At 33.7% G+C, this 24,779-nt stretch overlaps 2 protein-coding genes across 4 annotated transcripts; both read left to right on the forward strand.

Moving 5' to 3' along the window:
• The first annotated feature begins 5,135 nt into the window (after positions 1–5,135).
• On the forward strand, positions 5,136–11,978 carry LOC132300622 (F-box protein At3g07870-like). The gene is made up of 3 exons (XM_059797796.1): positions 5,136–5,291; positions 5,551–6,977; positions 11,629–11,978. Exons 2-3 carry the CDS (start codon positions 5,569–5,571, stop codon positions 11,708–11,710), a joined length of 1,491 nt encoding a protein of 496 aa, XP_059653779.1. The 5' UTR covers positions 5,136–5,291; positions 5,551–5,568; the 3' UTR covers positions 11,711–11,978.
• A 1,736-nt stretch (positions 11,979–13,714) lies between these two features.
• On the forward strand, positions 13,715–21,356 carry LOC132300623 (F-box protein CPR1-like). Of its 3 annotated transcripts, XM_059797798.1 has the most exons (3): positions 13,715–13,824; positions 14,295–15,522; positions 21,154–21,356. In XM_059797798.1, the coding sequence occupies exons 2-3, from the start codon at positions 14,987–14,989 to the stop codon at positions 21,233–21,235; spliced, it is 618 nt and encodes a 205-aa protein (XP_059653781.1). In that variant the 5' UTR covers positions 13,715–13,824; positions 14,295–14,986; the 3' UTR covers positions 21,236–21,356. The 3 variants fall into 3 exon arrangements, 2 of the variants coding, with proteins under 2 accessions (XP_059653781.1, XP_059653780.1); XR_009480514.1 differs by lacking the exon at positions 13,715–13,824 and having other exon boundaries at positions 13,835–15,522; XM_059797797.1 differs by lacking the exon at positions 13,715–13,824 and having other exon boundaries at positions 13,852–15,522.
• Positions 21,357–24,779: the final 3,423 nt, after the last annotated feature.

Consider the following 24,779-nt stretch of genomic DNA (forward strand, 5'->3'; position numbering starts at 1 on the left):
CTATATATATATTTTCAAGTCTCTTTAAGAACTTTAAGTTCAAATTTTCTAAAACCTATATGTTTAACTATATATATATATATATATATATATATATATATCTCAAAGTCTTTTTTTAAAAAAAACACGTGCTTACGAAAGCATTGATCTTTTCTCTTGTAGATAAGGATAAGCTTCAAAAGCCATATTTAGGCATCTTTAGATGCTATATATATATATATATATATATATATATATATATATATATATTTGGAATGCAACATAGAAAGTAAGTTAACCATGTTTCTACGGGTGTCATGGGTGTCTAACACCTTCCCCATGCACAATCAAATCCCCGGATTTTTAATCTAGTTTTTCGTAGACTAAAAAAATGGATATCAAATAAAAATATTTAACTATTTTCTTAAGACCGTAGACACCCTAAGGTGACCTAACACACCAATAAAATCCAATGTTAAGTGGCGACTCTAAATAAATAATAATTTGACCATAGTCACTCTGTCGTATTAAACTTCTTTTCTGACCCATTAGGTGTTTAGTATGACCCTGAGAGAGGCCAGAAAAAATCCGGGCACGACAATTGTATTAAAAAGAAGCTGTATGAGCTACAATTCATTTTATAAATAAAATATTTTTCACAGTATATATACTATATATACAGGCTCACAAAAAAATTTGGGGGCCCCCCAAAATTGGGGGACTATGTGGTGGCACCACCTAAGGGCCGGCCCTGGACGCGTGGCAATAGCCATAAGCCAAAACGGTTACCTTTCCCATTATATAGCTAATAAAAAAATAAAAGAGAATATTGTGTTTAAGTAAGGGTATAATAGTAAAAGTATGTTAATCATTAAAAAATAGGGAAAATTACATATAAATGGAATCAAAGTTCCATATTTACTTAAAGACTGAGTCAAAGTTCCATATTTCTCTAAAATGGATTGCTGAGGTGGCACGTGGTTTTTTACTGTTTAGAAAATTGTGGTGCCTAAAATGCCCTTCCCTAACAAAAAAGTAGTACCTTCAGTGTAAAAAAGTAGTACCTTCAGTTCAAAAAAGTAGTACCTTCGGAGAAAAAGTAATACCTTCGCGGGTGTTTAAAAAACATGGTACCTGGACGCCAAAAAGTAGTACCTTCAGTTCAAAAAAGTAGTACCTTCGAAGAAAAAGTAGTACCTTCGTGGAAGGGTATTTTAGGCACCACAATTTCTAAACAGTAAAAAACCATGTGCCACCTCAGCAATCCATTTTAGAGAAATATGGAACTTTGACTCAGCCTCTAAGTAAATATGGAACTTTGACTCCATTTATATGTAATTTTCCCTAAAAAATAAAGGGCAAATTACACAAAGGACCTTTCGGGTTTTCAATTTGTACATATAAATAGAAGATGGCCACAATATAACATAAAGGCCCAAATTAACTGTTTGTGATTAGTGGATTGATATGAATTTATATTTTTGTCCTTAGAGAAACACTATTTGTTTAATGAAAAAATTTAAAAATTTTTGTGTATTGTTAAAGTTACAATTTTACCCCTAAAAGTCCATCACAATAGACACAGACCAAATTGCAAAAATCACAAAACTATCTGTAACAAACCAATCACAGACCCAAATCCAACCACAAAGCCACAAATCATTCCGACCTCATCACAGCCGAGTGGCCCAAGTCCTCTGTTCCAAGCTCGCCGGTCCGTCACCACCATTACCACACAGCTCTCCATCGTCTGAGCTCAGCCTCGCTCACTGCATCTAAGCTCGCCGCCGCTTCCATCACAGCCGACATTCGCCACAACCAAGCTCATCCCATCCGAGCTCGCCGCCGCCTCCATCACAACCGACATCCTCCATGGCCGAGCCCATCAAAGCCGAGCTCGCCGCCATCATCCTCGAGGTCACAACCAAAGCAACAACCAGCCCATTGCCGTCACAGCCAACCAATATCCACCTCGGTGTGCACAAACTGTCATGCACTGTCGCAGTTCATCTACAGTCGCAGCTGCTGTGAGTCATCCACAACGATTCAGTTCTACCCTCGTTCAGACCCACCGCTGCATTTCACTGCCGAGAGTCCTTTTGCATTTTAAACCCATTTCATACCCCTCTGCAACTTCACACATCAAAAAGGCAAAAAAAAAAAAACCATTTTGTATGTGTGTGTATATATATATATATATCCGGTGGTGGTAATCGGCAAGGAAATAGTGGCAACGGCGGTAATGAGGAACGGCGGTGTTGTTGATGATGAGGTAGAGGTTTGTCGGTTGTGTTGTACGGCAGTAAAACAACTTTGGGCTTTCGCCGGCGGTGCTGATGATGGAGTTTCTGGCCCTCACCCTCCGGTAAAGTGAAGGACCAGAGATTTGGTCAAGGACCGGAGATGGCAGAAGACTACTATTGCTGAAGCGTGTTACGCGTGGAGGTGCCAACATCGGAGGTCTGTAAGATCTTCCAATTGCAGCATTGTCCTGTTCTAAATACATAAAAAAAACCTATAATGAATTCCAAAATTGCTAAAGAGAGAACCAATTCAACAATTCCATCTTTTTCACATGCTTCAAGGCCCTGGCCCTCATCTCCTCCACCACCCCAAGCACTTAAGAACTCCTAAGGGTTAAGGTCCTGGTCATTGTGGAGGGTTGTACCCAGGGGCAAAAATAAAACTTCCTAATATATATTATCTTTTAATTTTTTCATTAAAAATAAATACTTTAATTTTAAGGTCAAAAGTGTAAATTTATATTAATTTTTTGTGGTCAAATGGTTAATATGGACCTTTTTGTAATATTGTTATAACTTCTATTTACATGCATAATATAGAAACCTCGTGGGTGGTTTGTGTAATATGCCTAAAAATAAATGTCTGATAGGGGCGTTAGAGCAATTTTTCTCCAGGTTTAGTCTGATTGTAATAAAAGCAAACCTAGAGGGGTGTCTCTCTAATTGCCTATTAAAATTCATTTGAGTTTTTGATTTGGAGGGTTTCAACTTTTAAAAATTCACCTAGTTGAACTTTGAAAACGGTAAGTGTAAGTGCAAAATTTTAGAAAGAGGTGGGTTTGTATCAGTTAAGTTATTATTAGTACTTTTTGCATTCTCAAATAATATTCGATTCAATACTTCATTTTTCTCTTGGACGCGGGTGTAAATGAATCTTTTCAATTTTTTGCACTTACATTGGACTATGATAAATTTTGATTGGCTTACATGATAATTTTTTTGGAACAAGGAAAAATCTTTTCATTGGATTCGATTATCCTCATGTTCACCCTACTCTCTATAACGCAAAACCAATTTTTTTTTATTTTTTTTTAATTTTTTATAAGTTGTAACGCAAAACCATCAAAACACATTCTCTCTCTCTCTCTCTGATTCAATCTCTCTTTCCCTCTTGGATTCAGTCATTCTCTCCCTATGTCTGACTATGTTTCCTCTCTATTTGCTAGGGAGGAGGGAAAGCAACCAAGAACAAAAGGCCCAAATTTGAAAGCCCTGAGTTAATGAGGAAGACCCCTATTGGATGTTATTAGGGTTTCACACATAATTGAGAAACATAACAGATAAAAAAAACACAAACACATAGGCGGAGCCAATTAAGGCCCAGAGGGGACACGTGCCCCCCCTCACTTTGTTACAACTTAATATACATAGGTACATATTTTTGGTATATGCATATACTTACATGGTAATTTTAAATAGTGTCCCCCCTCAAATTTTCAAATTCTTCTAATTTCCTTTTGAAAAAAAAAAGTTACATATATCGCTCCTTCAAGAATACAATATATTTTTCCTTTTCTAATTTTTGTTTCCTTTTTCAAAAAATTTATTTTTTCACTTATGTATAATTATGTATTTTTGTATTATTTTAAACTTATTCCTTTTTATCGATGACATTTGTGATTGTATTTAATTAAAATATTATTAATTAATATTTTGATTCTTATATTTGTAACTATATTTTTTTTACAGTATTTATTTAGCATATTATTTTACAACTATTTTTTTTCTTATTTGTCTTTTTTATTTTAAAAAATTATACTTCCTATTTGTCATGTTTATTAATTTTTTTTTTTATAACAAGTGCATTGTGCCCCATCTGAAATAAAATTCTGGCTCCGCCCCTGCACACACAAGCAAAACGAGATTTACATGGTTTGACAAATTGCCTAGTCCATGGGCGAAGAACAATTAACTTTACTTCAAAAAAACTTAATTACACTCTCTTTTCTTCCTCACATAATCTCAATTAATTTTTTCTCTCTAAACTCACCTCTATTTATAAAGTCTTCAAAACTCAATTCCTTATTGGACAAGTATTCCCCAACTTGTCTATAAGGAGTTACCTTATTCGTTAAATTATTCCCAAATCTTCAATCTTTTCCCCAAGTCTTCTGGCTTCCAAAATCAATTTGGAAACTGTTTCCCGGAACTTCCAATAACCCATCGTCCAAGTTGAACTCGTTCAGTCATTTGAATCGGTTCAACTTTGGCAGTAGATAAAGGTAAGCCATCGGTTCAACTTTGGCAGTAGATAAAGGTAAGCCAAAATCAGTAAGTTCAACCTTTCAAATAATTCACTTGCTTTAACATAGTTCCATCTCAAATAAGAATCTCTTCATAACTTCACCTTAACTAAATATTTCTCCATTTCAAATAAAGCTCCATTATAAAATTGAGAAACATTCTAACAAGATAAGGCAACCCTTGGTAACTTATCATTTTGTTCTTCCCTAAAATTTTCTCCACCTCAAATAAAGCACCATAATAAAATTAAGAAATATTCTAATAGATGAGACTATCCTTAGAAACTTATCATTTCTTTTTTCTTAGCTCATTTTATTCTCCAAAATAAGTATGGTATATTATGTAAAAATGTTATTTATCACTGTAAAAATGTTATTTATCACTTCATTAATTTTTATATAATTTTATAAAGAAGGTATATCAGTAAAAGAATATAAAATTTTAATTTTATTAAATTAGTCGACCAAATTTCAAATGGTCCAAATAATTAATTAATTTCTAGTATCCTCACTCATCCTTCGTTCAGTCTTTTCCGCCCATTTTTCTACAAACGGCTAAATCAAATATTCCTCTCATAAGGGTATTTTTGTCCTTTTACAGTAGGTTTAATTAGTAAAGGTAAAAGTATCATTTTGTTGCAATATTTGTAGAGGCCCCCGTCTTCCACTGTTATACGCGCCATTCCGTCCCTTTTGCCCTCCTCTCATCATCTCTGCGGATTCCCCGTTTTCTACATCACTGCAAGGTTGCCCCACATTCTTAGAGGTATCTCTCTCTCTCTCTCTCTCTCTCTATGTATATATACACACACTGTCATAGTATCTATTTTGTTGTTGGTAGCTAGGGTTTTGTTTGAGATCTCTCATGGTATCTGTTATTTCTCTAACTAGGGATTTGTGTGGTAGCTTTTTATTCTCTAACTAGGGATTTCTGTGCTATTTATGTATACTTCCCCTAGTGTTACTGAATCAGTGCTCTTAGGGTTTTATATTCACTGTAACTGACTTCCAAATCCATTTCATAGATTCTTAGAACAGTGGCCATGAAAGAGAAAGGAAAATCAACCCATAAAGAAGGAGACAAGCATGAGTCTTCAATCACAGATCTTCCGAGCCCTATAATCTTTGATATTCTACTAAAGCTCCCTGTAAAGGGTATTCTAGTTTGCAAGTGTGTCTGCAAAAATTGGTTCACTATAGTTTCTGACCCTCAATTCGCCAAGCAGCAGTTTGCACAGGCAGAGCCCTGTGCTCTTCTTCGGACCTTGGATTCAACACATGTTCCAGACTCAAGAATACTTTACTTGGTTGAGCCGAAAGACTGTCATAATTTCGATCTTGGATACTGCATATGTGAAGACGAGGCTGATTTCAGATGCGACCGTCATATGGAACTTGACAACAAATTGAAGATCCCATTGCGCAATGCCGAAATGGTGCTCAGTAGTGAAGGGGGTGATGCACAAATGGGTTGCCGCCCTAATGGCCCAAATTTCAAAATTGTGAATTCGTGCCATGGTATGCTCTGTTTGTCTGAACCGGAGTCTAATGAACCTGTGGCTGTGTGTAATCCAGTCACGGGTGAGTATATAAGCCTTCCTATGACTAAAAGGGCTGAGGAGAAAACCCAATATTTTGTTGAGTGTGGGTTTGGTTTTAGCCCTCAGACTGATCAATACAAGGTGGTTAGAATGTTTGAACGGTGGAGTGGTGATCCGGTTATGGGTATGGCATATTTGAACACAGCTGCTTCGGGCCCGATAAATTATAGTAACGGGATTGAGATATACACTCTCGGCACTGCAGGATCATGGAAAAGCATTGGGGATGCTCCCTTTTTATATTCTAGCCTAGCGTTTTCCACTTATCTGAAGGGATGTATCCATTGGCTGATCAGTCTTGAATTTAGTTCTACCGATTATATGTTTTCTTTTGGCAAATCTAGTTCTACTGATTATATAGTTTCTTTTAACTTTGACACTGAGCAGTTGCAATTGTTTCCATCGCCTCCTCATGAATATGATAATTCTGATGAAGATGATGACATCGGCATGGTTGGATTGAGTACAAAGCATAATGTGTCCATGGGAGTGTTGGAAGACTGTCTGTGCATATGTGATGCGAATTATGATCCCATTTACATATGGGTCATGAAGGAATATGGTGTTCGGGAATCTTGGACAACGTTGTTCTCTATTGATAATCAACTTGATCAGGGGTGGCCTTATGGTTTATATCAGCCAATAAATTACCTGAAAAATGGGGCAGTATTGATGTTTCATTATCTTAAATGTGCTGTGGTTTGTTATGATCCCGAAAGACCAACATTAAAATATCTTACGATTCATGGTGCTGAATCAAATTTTGAAGCAATTGTTTATGTTCCCAGTCTCATTTCACTTAAGGACGCCATCATTGGAGATAATGTTGTCGTGCTGAACGTCAGTTCAAGGTAAGGATTTGCTTGTTCGCAATTTACATTCACTCTAACCGTTCAATATATTTATGGTTCTCAATGATGATATCTGATGTTCACTTCATAAACCTCATCACTAATGTACTCTTGGAAATTATGGGAAACATATATAAATCTTTTTTCTTGCTAATTTTTTTCCCCTTTTGTTTGGAACTTGCATTCAAGAGCATTTCTTTTTAAGCAGTCATTTTGTGTGTGGACTTGATTTTCTTGTCTTTTTAAGTTGATCATCTCTATTGATAATGACATATGGGTAATGAAAAATGAGCTGTTGGCTTTTTTCTTTTTCCTTTTCTTGTTCAGGTGTGGGGTTGTGTAGGAATGAGTTGAGGGCCTGCACAGGGTACTAACACGGTTCTGAGAATGAATTTATAGTTAAAAGTGGCTTAACGGTTTTGGTGTTTTGTCTAGATTTTGTTAATACTGAAACTTAAATAACATCACTAGTTTTCTACTATACTGAAATTCAATGTAACTTGTTTGTAATCAAGAATGTTGTTACAATTGGTAAGAAACCTTATAGTCCACAGCTCAAAATCATTAGTCTATGGTCACAGCGTTCACAAGTTTTGCAACTGAAAATGACTCATAAACTATTATGTTCGACTAGTCATTGTGTCCTTATACTTCCTAGACATGATACATATACATTTGCCCCCAAAGAAAAATAATTGACCGAGTCTCTGATTTTACACCCTTTTGAGAGGTAGTTCAACCTTCTTAAAGCATATATGATTACTGAAAGATTAAATTAGAAATGCATGATGACTGATTGTGTCATGTATTACTTTTCAAGTGTATAGCATATAGAATGTTAGTGTTTGGATGTGGAGATTAGCTTCAAATTTGGTTATTGCTAATGCATATGTGCACGCACAAAATACCTGGCATTGGTTTGGGTTAACTATTCTTTACTTCGTGAACACTTTCACTTGACTTGTAGACAAACTTTATTGTTATGAAGCAGTTGGGAGCCTGTTTGTTTGTTTGTTTTTTTAAATGTTGTATTTGATTCATTCTTGTTTGGATTTTTTGTACGTTTTAATTTAATTTGATTCCATTATATAATGTTTTCTGTATAGCTTTTTTAACTTATTATTTCAAGGTTGGCTACCTAGGTGTTCATACGATCTTGGCATTGGTATTGTTTGGTCAATAAGATTTAGGTTGACACTTGAATCTATATTTTTATTTTGTTTTCAGTTAGATTTTTGAATGTTCATTAACGTCAACTTAATTACCTCTTGTACCTGGAAACAATCGAAATTCATGGGTATAAAGGTAAATTTGATAATCATATATGCTGTCACCCAATTAGGTTCATGCATTCATCAATTAGGGTTTCATGTAATTCATGTTTGATTCTGACAAATCCATTTTTGTTCAGATATTTGTGTTTCTGGAAACTACGAAGTTTGAAGAACCTAAGTATTCAAGTGCAGGGAACTTCGATTGATCAAATGATTAATGGAAGTTCATTGGATCAAAACTCACTAGACTGGTTTAGATTGACAGACTCTCTGCTTTGTAGAAAACCGGTTTTCTTTTCTGTTTAAAACTCTCAAAACCCTAATTTTTCTAGGTGCCTATGCTATCTATTAATATATCTAGTTTTCATCATTAGGCAAGAAAGAGTGCATGCATTTTATAGCTATTTTATACAGTGTTTCTGAGAGTATTCTAGCAATCTCTTGTTAGAGTATTTTTTTTTCATTCGGCATTCATAATAGAGTGGTGAGGGAATATATTGTATGTTTGACCTCATTGTTGTTGTCGCTACAACGAGTTCATGACAAGCAAAGATACTTTACAAGGATCAGATTGTACGACTGGACCAGTGATCAAATTTTGAGAGAAGCAGATGGTGCGAAGAGCAGATTGATTGACAGAGTGGAATAAAGGCCCGAACACTCGAGTGGAGGGTTTGACTACAGTTTGTGTCAGGAATTAACTAGAGGTTTCAGGGTCTTGGAACTTTTAACCTAGTTGTGAATTTCCTTTCTTGTATAGTTGGTTTGATCTGATATGGACTAGGTCCCATGGATTTTCCCTCTGGGGTTTCCATTTAAAATATCTGTGTCTATTGTGCTATTTACTTTGTTACTTTGCAAGATTGATTCGTTTTATGTTTGGATGCATGATGGATTGAGTAGTTTAATTGCTATTGTGGTAATTTAGTTTTCGAATAACTATCAAATTTAGTCAAAATTCAGAAATTAGTTGAAGTTAGTGAACTTAGCTTTCAAGTTCTGTTCACCCCCTCTAGGTCTAGATTATGGCCCTTGCTACTCTACATGAAAGCCTAGTGTTATGTTACTATTCTCATGTATGCTTATTCATATAAATGGGTACTGGTCATCTGGATATATAACTTTATGGCTCTTTACCCCATGTATAGTTTTGTTAAATATCTTAGATTTGCGGTACCTCGTTTACCAATTTGTTTTATTTTTTCTTTTCATTTTGATGATACTAATTTCTTTCTGTTCATGCCTTCATAATGCACGATAACACATCCTATTGACGTGTACGGAGAAAACAATACGTAAAGTATGTCAACTTATTAAAAATAGTTTTGGAAGAAAAAATACGGTGACAAAGTGTGTTCCTAATTCTTTTTTCTTTGGGATATTAAATATCTTATTAATTTTAGCAAGAACAATAACTCTTTTGATTGTGCCTTTAATCCTGTGATGTGATGTGTATTCTTTATTAACGTCTTCTCTCTTCTTTCTCCTTCTCTTCTTCAACTTCTACATCAATAGGTGTTAAGAGCTCTTCTGCGTCATGCATCAACTAGTCCAAAAAATGAAAAGTAAAAATAAAATATAAAAAAATTATTTTTAAATTGTGTCATTGATAGTAACCCGTTGGGTTGTTCATATCAAAGTGGAGATGAAATTGTATTATCTTATAAAACTAGCAACTTCTTTTATCAATGTTTCAATTCATAAAATAAAAAAAATAAAAAAATAAAAATACTGCAGTCATGTAAATAAAAAAAACCTATATTTGGTTCTTGAATATAATAGAAAAGGACTAAATTAAGTTGCAAACTCTAAAGAGAAGTTTTCTGATAAGTAAGAGGAAGTTCACTGAGAAGCACCTAAAGGGCTGCATCCCATGTATACACGCACAAGAAGAATATGTATTTCTATCAAAATGCAACAAGAGAAGGAAAAACAGGCCTCATTGGTTCCTCTAATTTAGAATAGTATAATCTTACACATTTTGTAAGAAATTGTTTAATTTCTTCTAAGTTTGCAATATATTTATAGTTCAAATTGAGAATTGTGCATATTGTATTTCTTACATGTATTATATATTACATAACGTGGTCAAAATGCTATAGTATTTTTTGGAAATACTTTGGAAGTTCAATAATGGGTTCATTAAGGTGGGCCAACTGGGAGCTAGAGACAATTCTAGCAACACTTTTAAGAAATTTGATACTTGACTACTTGAGTTCTCTAAGCTGAGGAGATTCTAGCTCTTGTGGAAAGTCTTGATGGTGCTTTTGGATGTAGGGCCTTGGCAATGTTTTATATAGGGAATTCTGATATTGTTTTTAGATGGGTGGCATGGTAATCCATAGGCTAATGGCATATAACCATTTGATAATAGAGGTTGTTGACCTATTCACAGTTTTTGAGATGGTGATTAGATGGATTTAGAAGTTGATGGATTACCGGGCCTGACCCGAGAGCTTGAAGACCACATGGCCCACACCTACTATTGGAGACGTGGGAAAGAAAGATAGAATTAGGGATTTTTGTTTATTTATTATTATTATGGGATATTTTAGCAATTTAGGGTTTTATTTATGGTAATAGGTTGATTAGGGTTTTTCTTCGATGCCTATTTATATGTTGGTTTAGACATTGTGAAGGGCAGCTTTTGATGATTATTATTGATATTGAATTTTGAGATTATCGTGATTTCTTCTCCCTCTGAATTCTTCTTCTCTTCTAATTCCTCTTCCCTCTATTCTTCTTCCCTTTTTCTCTCAATCTCTTTCTGATTCTACTTGAATTCTAATTTCGAATTGGCCCTACCCGCTCCTGCATCAGAAGTCTTGTAACAATTAAATGGATGCTTCAAGGTTTCAATGGCCTCGTGTAAGGCCACTGTGACCCTCAAGCTCCGAACAGGTACGGGAGGCTCAAAGTAGTCTATTTTTGTTGGTATATCTTCTATTAACAACACCGCCCCGCCCCCCCCCCCCCCCCCCCCCCCCCCCCCCCCCCCACTTTTAAAGAAAGAGATGTAATAACTCTTCAGGCAGATTTATTTATTATTTTTTTTATTTATTCTTGTTGTTTGCAACTGTCATAGTTGAAAATTTTCACAAGGATTTCTGACATGTGGAAAATGTAGAGAATCATATCTGAAATTATTGATTCACTTTCTAAGATGATGTTTTAAAATCTGATGATCCAAAAATTCTTCTCATGTTCTTCGTTGTGTAGATACCTAAATGTTGTCTGACGTCCCTTTATCTTTAGATTGTTGCTGTGATTGTGTGGATTGCGTGAATAAATGTGCTATGGGGTAGTCTTTTGTGAAAGTTTCGACGTCATAATTATTTAGAAGATTATGCCTCTTAATATTATGATTCTTGATGTAGGTATGCTGGAATCGAAGTGCAGGGAGAGACTAAAGCTCTTTCATTGGCAGAAGTCAGGGAACCGGAACTTGATTCAGATTGATGGTATTCTGATAACGAATGGAAGAAACATTGGTGGCAACCTCCTAAAGTTTGATATTTTGAATCGGAGCTGTATCTGGAGTTGCGGCGTTGAAGTATAAGTTTGCTGCAACCTCCTAAAGTTTGATATTTTGCTTACTATATATATCTGGTGTTGTGGTTATGGGAAGTGTATTAAGTGCTTGACTGAGTAGGTCACAACAATATCACTTTTTGTGGATCTGTAACTTCAAATTTCTTGTGTGAATGGAATGTATATTAAGAACTAAGCCAAGATGTTAAAACTAGTGATATCTTTATCATGCTTGATCTTAAGCTTTACTGAGAAGTTCTCATAAAACTGTAAATGATCCTAGCTGGTAGCTGTGGAGAACTTTTAAAGAAAAATGCTCCAAGGCTTTCATCATCTTGCATTCTCCTCATGTTCACCTACGTCCAGACTGTCCGGTGCCCACTGCCCACTTCTCTCTATGGCGAACCATCAAAACACATAGGGCCTGTTTGATATGCGTATTGTTTGATAAAAACTGTTTTGTTTTATACAGTGCTGAAACATTTCGTGCATGGTGGGAAAAAATCGAAACATCAATTTGGTGATTTTGTATGTTTTCACATTGTAGCGTTTGGTACTGTAGTAATGAACAGTAAAAAAATTACACTAATTATGTTTTTATGTTTTTACTTTAAAAAATTTTGAAACATATGGACGTTACTAACACATGCTTTCGATTATTATTCAAAATATTTTATAACAAAACACTAGTTTTGTTTTGAATTAAAACAAAACTATATATCTCTAGAATTCACTCATTGTATATCTCTCTCGTTGTCTCTGTTTCCTCTTTATTGGTCGCCGACTGACCAAGGAAAGCAACCAAGAACAAAGATCCCAATTTTAAAGCCCTAAATTAATGAAAAAGACCCTAGTTAGATGAGATCCCAAGTTAAAAGCCCTAAATTAATGAAAAAGACCCTAGTTAGATGAGGTAACCATCGTAACTTAACATCATTTTATTCTCCAAAATTGAACCGAAGAAAGGAGGGATGTGGAAAATAAGTATGGTATATTATGTAAAATGATGCTACTACACTTGATCAAATTTTGTAAAATTATATAATAAAGGTATAATGATAAAATATATATATATATATATATAGCACTACTTATTTTCATTCCTCTTATCAAACAATCAAATGTGTCATCTCATTTTACTTCTCTCCATTCAATTTATACAATTATTAAAAGTACAGAAAGTTTCAATTATTTTTATTTTTTATAATGCATTTTAATTTTTTTTTTAATATTATTTATTTTAATAAATATATAGAAGCATAAGCTTTCTTTGAACAAGTGTTTTTTTTTTTTAATCAAAATTCCTCTCATGCTACTCTTAAAAACTAATAATAAAAATGCTCCCATTAATCTTCATCTTTTAATCATTAAAAAAAAAAAAAAAAAAAGTTCTCATACTAGAATTTTGCGGAATTTGGTTAATTATGTTCTAGGCACTATTGAAGGAGAGTAATTTCTCACCAACTTTTTGCAAGTGTTCTCGAAATTGGATGCAACATGTCTTAAATGGATTGAATATTTTTGTTAGAAAGAGACATTCCTGATTTTAATGGTCTTGTGAAACCAGAAAGTAACACACTTCTCTCAATAACCAATAGGCCAGTGGCCTAGCGGTACTAGACTCTTATTTTTCAAAGGAAGGTTCAGAGTTCGAGTCTTAGAAGAGACATGTGTATGTGAGTACCAACTCACACTTCTCTCAATGGTTATTTGTGGAATAATCAATATAAAATTATATAGTTTGATAATTTATTTATTTATTATTGTTTAATTATATTTAAATTTATTATTATAAAAATATTTAATTAAATAATAATTTGCAAATGGTGAATACAATGTTCCTCTTATGAGGATATTTTTGTCCTTTTAGAGTAGGTTTAATTTGTAGTAAATCATTTTGTTACTCCAATATTTGTAGAGTGGTCCTCACTGTCTTCGACTGTGATTTTGGAGTGACTCGCTCGACTCAACACCTGCGCTCCTTTTGCCCTCCTCTCACAATCTCTGCGGATTCCACTGCAAGGGTGACCACATTTGTAGAGGTATCTCTCTCCCTCTCTCTCTCTCTCTCTATATATATATATATATCTCATAGTATTTATGGTGTTGTTGGTAACTAGGGTTTTGTTTGAGATAATTTCTCTCTCATAGTATCTATTTTGTTGTTGGTACTATGCCATGGTTCATGCTATCTGTTATTTCTCTAACTAGGGATTTGTGTCATATACTCTAGCTATTTGTGTATAATTTCCCATATTTTACTGAGTCGGTGCTCTGAGGGTCTCTGTCACTGACTTGCAAATCCATTTCATAGATTCATACAACAGTGGCCATGAAAAGAAAAAGAAATACAACCCAGAAAGAAGGGTATTCTAGTTCAATAACAGATCTTCCGAGGCCTATAATGGTCGATATTCTACTAAAGCTCCATGCAAATTGTATTCTAGTTTGCAAGTGGGTCTGCAAAACTTGGTTCAGTATAGTTTCTGACCCTCAATTCACCAAGATGCAGTTTGCGAAGGCCGAGCCCTGTGCTCTTCTTCGGACCGTGGACTCAACACATGTTCCCGACTCAAGAACGCTTTACTTGGTTGAGCCTGAAGACTGCCATAATTTCAATCTTGGATACTGCATGTGTGACGACAATCCCTGTTTCAAATGTGACCGTCATATGAAGCTTGACACCAAATTGAAGATCCCATTGCGCAATGCCGAAATGGTGCTCAGTAGTAGTGAAGGGGGTGATGCACAAATGGCTTGCCTCCCTAATGGCCCAAATTTCAAAATTGTGAATTCTTGCCATGGTATGCTCTGTTTTTCTGAACCGGTGTCTAAAGAACCTGTGGCTGTGTGTAATCCAGTCACGGGTGAGTATATAAGCCTTCCTATGACTAAAAGGGCTGAGGAAAAAAACCAATATTTTGTAGAGTGTGGGTTTGGCTTTAGTCCTCGGACTGATCAATACAAGGTGGTTAGAATGTTTGAACGGTGGAGTGGTGATCCCGTTATGGGTATGGCATATTTGAACACTCCTCCGGGCCGATAAATTATGGTAAAGGGTTTGAGATATACACTCTCGGCACTGCAGGATCATGGAAAAGCATTGGGCATACTCCCTTTTTATATTCTGACCTAGCATCTTCCACTTATCTGGAGGGATGTGTCCATTGGTTGATCACTGTTGATTTTAGTTCTATTGATTACATGTTTTCATTTAACGAATCTAGTTCTACTGATTATATAGTTTCTTTTAGCTTTGACAATGAGCAGTTGCAATTGTTTCCATCGCCGCCTCATGAACATGATGGATCTGATGAAGACGATGACATCAGTATGGTCAATTCGTGTGTGAAGTATAATGTGTCCATGGGAGTGTTAGAAGGTTGTTTGTGCATATGTGATGCTTCTAGTCATGATTTCATTGACATGTGGGTTATGAAGATATATGGTGTTCAGGAATCTTGGACAAAGATGTTCACACTTGATAATCAACCTGATCAGAGGTGGCCTAATGGTTTATATCAGCCGATAAATTACCTGAAAAATGGGGCAGTGGTGATGTTTCGTCAATTTGTTAAATGTGCTCTAATTTGTTACGACCCTGAAAGGCCAAATATTAAATATCTTAAGATTTGTGGCGCTGAATCAAAATTTGAGGCAATTCCTTATGTTCCCAGTTTAATTTCACTTAAGGACGCCATTGTTGGAGAGAATGTTGTCGTGCTGAACATCAGTTCAAGGTAAGGATTTGATTGTTTGAAATTTACCTTCACTTTAACCATTCAATATATTTATAGTTTTTAATGTTGATATCTTATGTTCACTTTTTCATATATTTCATCACTGATGTACACTGGGAAATTATGTGAAACATATATAAATCTTTTATTGCTATTTTTTTTTCCCTTTTCTTCGGAACTTGTTTCAAGAGCGTTTCTTTTTAAGTGGTCATTTTGTGTGGACTTGTTTTTCTTGTCTTTTTAAGCTGATCATCTCTATTGGTAATGACATGTGGGTTATGAAACATAAGTTGTTGGCTTTTTTCATTTTTCCTTTTCTTGTTTGGGTGTGGGGTTGCATAGGAATTAGTTGAGGGCATGCATAGGGTATTAACAAGGTTTTGAGAGTGAATTATGGTAAAAAAAAAATGGCTTAATTGTTTTGCTATTTTGTCTAGATTTTGTTAATGATGAAATTTAACAAACATCACTAGTTCTCTACTATACTGAAATTCAATGTAACTTGCTTGTAATCAAGAATGTTGTTACAATCGGTAAGGAACCATATAGTCCACTGCTGAAAATCATTAGTCTATGATCACAGCGTTCACAAGGTTTGCAACTGAGAATGATTCGTTAACTATTATGTTCAAGTAGTCATTGTGTCCCTAATACCTTCTAGACATGATACATATACATTTTCCCCCAAAGAAATATTATTGACTTATCTCTGATTTCCACCTTTTTGAGAGGTAGTTCGACCTTCTTAAAGCAGATATGATAGCTGAAAGATTTAATTAGAAATGCATGATGGCTAATTGTGTCATGTATTACTTTTCTAGTGTATAGCATATACTTGTTATTGTTTGGATGTGGAGAGATTAGCTGCAACATTTGGTTGTTGCTAATGCATACGTGCACACACAGAATACCCGCCATTAGTTTGAGTTTACTATTCTTTACCTCCTGAAAGCTTTCACTTGCCTTGTTGGCAAACTTTATTATTATGAAACTAATATGAATATTACAAACAGTTGGGTGCCTATTTTGGTTTTGTTTTAAGAGTTATAATTGATTCATTCTTGTTTGGATTTTTTGTATGTTTTAATTTAATTTGATTCCATTATATAATGTTTTTGTTTATGTAAAATATGTACAATTCAAGAGAGAGAGAGAGAGCTGATGGATATGAGAGAGAGTACAAAAAAGAGAGGCGCAGCCCTCTTGTTCTCTTATTTACTATAACCCTAAACATAAAAGGGTATATATAAAATACAAGAAAGGCCTATTTGCATATTGGCCACAAACCCTATATATAATTACAATCTGACCCCTACACTAATATGTATTTACATATGCATGTTCTAACAGTTTAGCTTTTTAAACTTATTGTTTCAAGGTTGGCTACCTAGGTGTTCTTCAATCTAGGCATTATTGTTAGGTTAATAAGAATTTTTTGTTAGTTACCTTTTGCCCATGTAAACAATCGAAATTGAAGGGTATAAAGGTAAATTTGATACTCATGCAGTCACCCAATTAGGGTTCATGCATTCGTTAGGGTTTCATTTAATTCACGTTTGATTCTGAAAAATCCATTTTGATATTGATATTTGTATTTCTGGAAATTCCTAAGTTTGAAGAACCTAAGTATTCAAGTGCAAGGACCTTTGATTGATCAAATGATCAATCAAAGCTCATTGGATAAAAACTTACTAGACTGGTGTAGATTGACGGACGTTCTGCTTAATCACTCGAGTTTTGTAGAAAATCAGTTTTCTTTCCTGATTAAAACTCTCAAAAACCTAATTTTTCTAGGCATCTATGCGATCTATAAATACATCTAGTTTTCATCATTTAGCAAGAAAGAGTGCATGCATCGTATGATTCGTATAGCTATTCATTGTTGTTGTGGCCACAACGAGTTCAACACAAACAAAGATGGACTGCACCACTGATCAAATTTGGAGAGAAGCAGATGTTGTAAGGAGCAGATTGATTGACAGAGCAGACTGAAGTCCTGAACACTCGAGTGGAAGGTCTGACTATAGTTTGTGCCAGGAATTAACTAGAGGTTTCAGGGTTTTGGAACTTTTAACTAGTTTTGAATTTCCTTTCTTGTATAGTCGGTTTGATCTGATTTGGACTAGGACCTGTGGTTTTTCCCTTTGGGGTTCCCATGTGAAAAAATCTTTGTGTCTATTTTGCTATTTACTTTATTACTTAGCAAGATTGTTTCGTTTTATGGTTGAGTAGTTTAATTGTTATTGTGGTAATTTAGTTTTCGAATAATAATCAAATTAAGTCAAATTTCAGAAATTAGTTGAAGTTAGTGAACTTAGATTTCAAATTCTAAATACCCCTCACCCCCTCTAGGTCTTAGATCATGGGCCTTGCTACTCTTCACGAAAGCCTAGTGTCATGTTACCATTCTCAGGTATGCTTATGCATATTGATGTGTACTGGTTATCTGGATGTTTAACTTTATGGCTCCTTACCCCATGCATAGTTTTGTTATCTTAGATTTGTGGTACCTTGTTTTCCAATTTATTTTAATTTCTCTTTTCATTTTGATGATACTAAATTCTTCTTGTTCGTGCTTTCATAATGCACAATGACTCATCTAATTGATGTGAACGGAGAAAACAATACTTAAAGTTTGTCAACTCATTAAAAATAGTTTTGGAAGAAAAAATATGGTGACAGTGTTCCTTTTTCTTTTTTTCTTTGAGATATTAGCTTGTTATATTTGAAACTTATTTATTTTTATTATTATCCTTTTGTTTGTTGTCATTGATTTTTATTGAATTTACTTGCATTATTTGCCAAACCTTTGTTTTTTTTTTTCTTCTTTTCTTTTTCTTTTTTATGTAAGTTAAGTATTATAAACAGCCCTCAAAGGGGAGCGCAACCCAAGAACCACACAAGGGCCAAAAAAGGGCCCCTAGACACTCAAAGTATCCCCAAAGTCCGCTATCTCCCCTATAGATTTACACATTCTCCCCCAAATCCAAAAAAATAAAGTTTTAATATTTGCCAAACTTCAATAATTTACCAAAAGTTATTATTGTACAGAGAGCTGGTGACTAGTGTATAGAGTTCTAGTTGACAATGGGCCTCATAAAGTATTCAGAAGATATACTTAAATTTTTAAGGTAATTTAATCAAATAAAGTGTCTACTAAAAAATTGAAATGCATAAAAGTGAATTGATTTCATTTACAAAGAGAGAGAGAGAGAGCGAGAGAGAGAGAGTTATTTATATCAAGAACAACCTTATGACTGTGCCTTCAAATCTGTGATGTGATCTGTATTCTCTCTTATTTCTCCTTCTCTTCTTCATCTTCTACATCAATAGGTGTTCAGAGCTCTTCCATGTCATGCCTTGATCTGTATTCTGTCTTCTTTCTCGTTCTCTTCTTCATTTTCTACATCGATAGGTGTTAAGAGCTCTTCTGCGTCATGCATCAACTAGTCCAAAAAAAGAAAAGAAAAAAAAAAAGTTTTATCTTGACATCGTGTCATTGATAGCAACCTGTTGCATGGTTCATATCAAAGTGGAGATGAAACTGTATTTTCTTATAAAACTATCCACTTCATTTATCAACGTGTCAATTCATTAAAAATAAATGTAGTCATGTAAATAAAAACAACATATAGTTAGTTCTTTAATATAATAGAGAATGACTAAATTAAGTTGCAAACTCTAAAGAGGAGAAGTTTTTTGATAAGTGAGAGTAAGTGACTGAGAAGCACCCAAATGGGGTGCATCCCATGTATACACTACAGAAGAAGAATATATATTTCTATCAAAATGCAACAAAAGAAGGAAAAAAAAAAAAAAAAAAAAAAAAAAAAAAAAAAAAAAAAAACAGGCTTCAATTGGTTCCTCTAATTTAGAATGGTATAATCGTACAAAATTTGTAAGAAATGGTTAATTTCTTCTAAGGTTGCAATATATTTATAGTTCAACTTGAGAACTGTGCGTATTGTATTTCTTACATGTATTATATATCGCATAACGTGGTTAAAATGTTAATAGTGTTTTTTGGAGATACTTTAGAAGTTCAATAATGGGTTCATTAAGATGGGTCAACTGGGAGGTAGAGACAATTCTAGCAACACTTTTAAGAAATTAGATGCTTGAGTTCAATAAGGTGAGGCAATTTTAGCTCTTCTGGAAAGTCTTGAGGTTGTTTTTTGGATGTGGGGCCTTGGGAATGTTTGATATAAGAAATTTTGATACTGTTGTTAGATGGGTGGCTAATGGCATATGACCATTTGATACTAGAGGTAGTTGACCTATTCACAACTTTTGAGAAGGTGATTAGATGGATTTAGAAGTTTTGTAACAATTAAATGTATGCTTCGAGGTTTCAATGGTCTTGTGTAAGGCCACTGTGACCCTCAAGCTCTGAACAGGCACGGTGAGGGTCAAAGGAGTCTATTTTTTGTTGGTAGTGACTATTTTTGTTTATTTTTTGTTGGTAGTGATTGGAAAATTTTCTTTTATTATGGATATCTCTATCCTCCCTAATAGCATTTTTATATCTTCTATCTTTAGTACTCCGTATTTGATTTCTCGGTCCCCCTCTTTCTTAAAAAAAGAGAAGTAATAAAACTATTTAAGGCAAGTTTTTCTTTCTAGAAACCAGTGGTGTTATTTCAATTGTACTTTTGTAATAAAGAGTATAAAAAATTTAGTAGAAGTTTATTATTATTGTTTTCTTTTTCTAACTGTCATATTTGAAAATTACCACAAGTAATTGATTGCTGACATGTGGAAAATGTAGAGAATCATATCTGAAATAATTGATTCACTTTCTAATGCTCCAAAACTTATCTCATCTTCATTGTGTAGATGATACCTAAATGTTACCCAACATCCTTTATCTTTAGATTATTTATTTATTTATTTGTAATTCTTCTTTGTGTAACATTTTGAGTAATTGGATATTAATATTCTTCATTATTCTACTGCATAATAATGTAGATTGCTTGCTTTTTTTGGTTAAATGTATTTACTAATGTGGTAGCTGCCTATAACCATGCAGCAGGGGCAAAACTTTATATTTTATATTTAGTCACTCAAGTTGTCTAACAGAAAATATAAAATAACATATCATCTTCCAACTAGTTCTAAAAACGATATGGAGAATTGTTTAATATGTCAAAATAAAAAAAAAAAATTTATGTGAAATTTTTTTTTTTTTTTTTTTGTTGATGTTGCTGTTGATATATATATTTTTGGTTCAGGTAAGTACTCACACACGCTTTTGCCCACATCGTGGCTCGAACCCCTCCTCTCTGAGGGTGGGTAGGTTATATACCATTGGGCTAAAAGCCCTTTTCGATTACTATGTGTGAAATGTTAAGATTGTCCATGTAGTCTGGTCCATGAATTTGTCATAATCATGTTCCGTTTATTTAGTTTTGAATCCCTTTTGAATATTCCCCTGCTGGTTAAAAATGTAATGGAATTCCTTATGGTGGCTATATTATGCTATGAACCATGATTGCTTTCATTGTGTGGATTGCTTGAATAAATGGGCTATGAGGCAGTCTTTCGTGAAAATTTCGACACATAATTATTTAGATCTTCTAAATTTTTATTCCCTTGAGGATTATGCTCTTAATATTATGATTCTTGATGTAGGCATGCAGGAATCAAAGTGCAGGGAGAGACTAAAGCTCTTTCATTGGCAGAAGTTACGGAAATGGAACTTACTTCAAATTGATGGTCTTCTGATAATGAATAGAAGAAGCATTGGTGTCATACGCGGTGATGCAAAAATGTCTGCTAAATTTAATGGACTAGTAATATTTTGCTTACTATGTTCTGGTGGTTTTGGGTATTTTTTTTTGAAAGGTCGGGTACATTTTTGTTGTAATGGGAAAACCTATCAGAATGCTTGGGCACAACAATATCACTTTTTGTAAGGACAATTTATATAGAAACCCTAAGAGTGGTATTAGCACTCTTCCATTCACTTTAAAAGAGTGCTCAAAGCAATTCCTACAATTCCTGCAATTCCTGCAATTCCATACACTTGGGCTTAACACTATTGTAGTGGGCTAGGAATGAGGATCATCTTTGGGCCCAATTCTTCCTTGAAGTATCCGAATTTCAGACCCTAGAGTCAAGAGAAGAAATCAAAGCAATTATCAAACCAAGGCAAGAGTCCATAGCCTCTCTCATGCTTGAGAGACACTGTGCCATAGCAAAGATAAGGAGTAAATTGCAACGATGACAATTGCAATTTCTCAACTCATCGACGAGCCCTTTTTAATTCTTTGCAAATAGAGAGTTCATCTTCTGTTACCGAATTAGAACTAATGAAAATACGGTTAATCCATGATTCATTTAGGTCCGCATATGAATACCCATCATATATGTGAACCAACCTGTATAATTATAGTACACCCCAATCTATCTCATTAATTGATTTGTATCCATCATTCACCTTATATACGTAAAAAAAAAAAAAAAAAAAAAAAAAAAAAAAATTTAACCATTGTCAAATACATTCCACACAATTACTATATAGCACATACAAAATCCCAACAGCGTGTCTATTGAATGTGTTTTCTGGACACTGCTACGTTTCTAGATGTCTTAGAATAACAAAGGGGAGTTTGTTCCACATTGAATTCGAATGAAAAAGTAAATGGGTATATATGAATTGAGTATTAGTCCCAACTAATAACTTAAATTTTTGGATTAAATCGCGTAACACTTGGTCACAAAAAGAAATGAAAACTCATCCTAATGAAAATAAATAGTCCCTTCAGTTGCCTAATTGATTTATATTTTACAGGATTATCACAACTTGCTTCTTGTCTGGATTTAGAGCTACTGTTTTATCACGTGATTCTTTGGTATATTTAGATTAATAATAATAAAAAAAAATGGCCCCTCTAATTGCCTATTAAAGTTGTTAGTATGAGCTTTTAATTTTGAATGTTTCAACTTTTGACAATTCGCCTTAGGTGGACAACGACAAATTTTGATCCTGTTACAAAACAATTTTTCGGGACAAGGACGCATATTTTTCTTGCATTCGGTTATCCCAATGTTCACCCTACGTCCAGTGCCTAATCTCTCTATGGCGAAAAAAAACTCTTAATTGAAAGGGTTGCAGTGATGATTTGTATCACTAACTTATTAAATAAAAATAAAAATAAAAATATTTTTATTTATATCACATAATATAATTAATTGATGACACAAATATCAAAGTTTTAAAAATTTAAAGAAAGGAAAGCAAGAAATCTATTTAACCCGAGTTCACATAAATCTGGCTGAGGCCCATATGCGGAGTTACAACATTAAGTCAATTTTGGGTCATGTAATAGCTCAGTTTATTATAGAGGACATTTAAGATATTCTGCCTTTTATTTTTTATTTAAAAAAAAAAATAGTTATAGGGGGTAGTTTTGTAAATACATAATGATATTGGGTGAAAAATGATTGGAGGTGAAATGCAAATTATGCAAGGAGGTAAGTTGTTCACTTTTGAAACTACATGACTAACTTGCTCGCTTTTATACCACAGGGATATTGCAAGTTATTCACTTTTGAAACTATAGGACTAACTTGCTAGCTTTTATACCATTTATTGTGTTTTGCACTTTTGCCTTATTTATTTATATATAAGAATTAATTTCTTCCTCAAAAATGAACAATTAATTTTATTCACATCTTTTACAGTGATCTTTAGATTAAACAGCCGTATTTCAAACCCACTTATTTTCTTTCCAAATACAACAAAACCACTATCTTTATTCTAAATTTGTACAATTAATAGTACTGATTAAAGTTTAAAAAAGCAATTACCAAAAATGCATTAGAATATTTTAAAAACCTTATATGTGTCAAACCTCAATGCAGCCAAAAATTCATTTCCAAGTAATATATTTCGATTATGGAAGGAGATATATAGTAAAGGGTGTTGGTGGTTTTGCTGCATTTAAAGTGGACTAAAAGCCCGAACACTATCGTGGAGGGTTTGACTACAGTTTTTGTCAGGAATTATTTTAGGAATATTCAACATCCATCCGAACTGTTATTTTAGGAATTTATAAACATTAATTAAGGGTGAGGGACAAATCAATTATTGAGTTTTTGTGTGTAGAGGAAAATATAAACAAAAGACTACCACACAAGTTTAGTGGGGCCAAACATAAACAAAAACGACCATAAGTCAAGTAATGAGTTCTTAGCGTATTTAATTATTTGAATGGGTGGTATTCCAAACAGGCCTTAAGTATTCAAGTACTAATTTCTTTCGCTTCGTGCTTTCATAATGCACAATAACTCATCTAATTGATGTGTAAAGAGAAAACAATACTTGAAGTTATGTCAACTCATTAAAAATAGTTTCGGAAGAAAAAATATGGTGACAAAGTGTGTTTCTTTTTCTTTTTTCCTTGGGATATTAAATAGATTGTTACATTTGAAATTTTTTTTCATATATATTCTTTTTTATTTTCTCCTTGATTTTTTATTGTATTAATTTGCATTATTTGTCAAATTTCAATAATTTACCAAATGATATTATTATATACGGGGGCTTGTGATTAGTGTATAGAGTTCTAGTTGTCAATAATGTGCCTCATGAAGTATTCATAAGATATACTTTATTTCTTAAGGTAATTTAATTAAATTAGGTGTATTAAAAAAATTAAACTGCATAAAAGTGAATTATTTCATTAACAAAGAAAAGAGCAAAAAGAAAAAGAAAAAGAGAATTAATTTTATCAAGAACAACAACTCTTATGACTGCGCCTTTAATTCTGTGATGTGATCTGTATTCTTTATTAAACTCTTCTCAACTTCTACATCAATAGGTGTTGAGCTCTTTTGCATCATGCATCAACTAGTTAAAAAACAAAAGAAAATTTTTACTTAGCGTAGCTTAGGGGTGCCAAACGGGCAGGGTGGGTCGGGTTTGGATAGGATTAAATGTGGGCGGGTTGAATATGAGTCGTGATTCATATTCAACCTACTTGTAACGGGTTAAATATGAATTGGGTAAAAATAGGTCTGGTCAACACGTCATAACTCGCCAATCCGTTTTAGAGAGAAAAAAAAAATTTATTATTTTGGATAGTCTTATTATTATAGTTTTTTTTTTTTTAGATGGATAAAAGCTTGTAAAAATATGTATAGATAATTGTAAATCTTTTAATTTATTTTAGAAATTCTTTAAATTTATATTATTTTATTTTGTAACTAGACATGCATAAAGGTAAGATATTATATATATATATATATATATA

Source organism: Cornus florida, unplaced genomic scaffold (assembly GCF_030987335.1).
Source record: "Cornus florida cultivar Cherokee Brave unplaced genomic scaffold, ASM3098733v1 CherokeeBrave_3.0.0_Hap2_Chr03, whole genome shotgun sequence".
Taxonomy (NCBI): Eukaryota; Viridiplantae; Streptophyta; class Magnoliopsida; order Cornales; family Cornaceae; genus Cornus; species Cornus florida.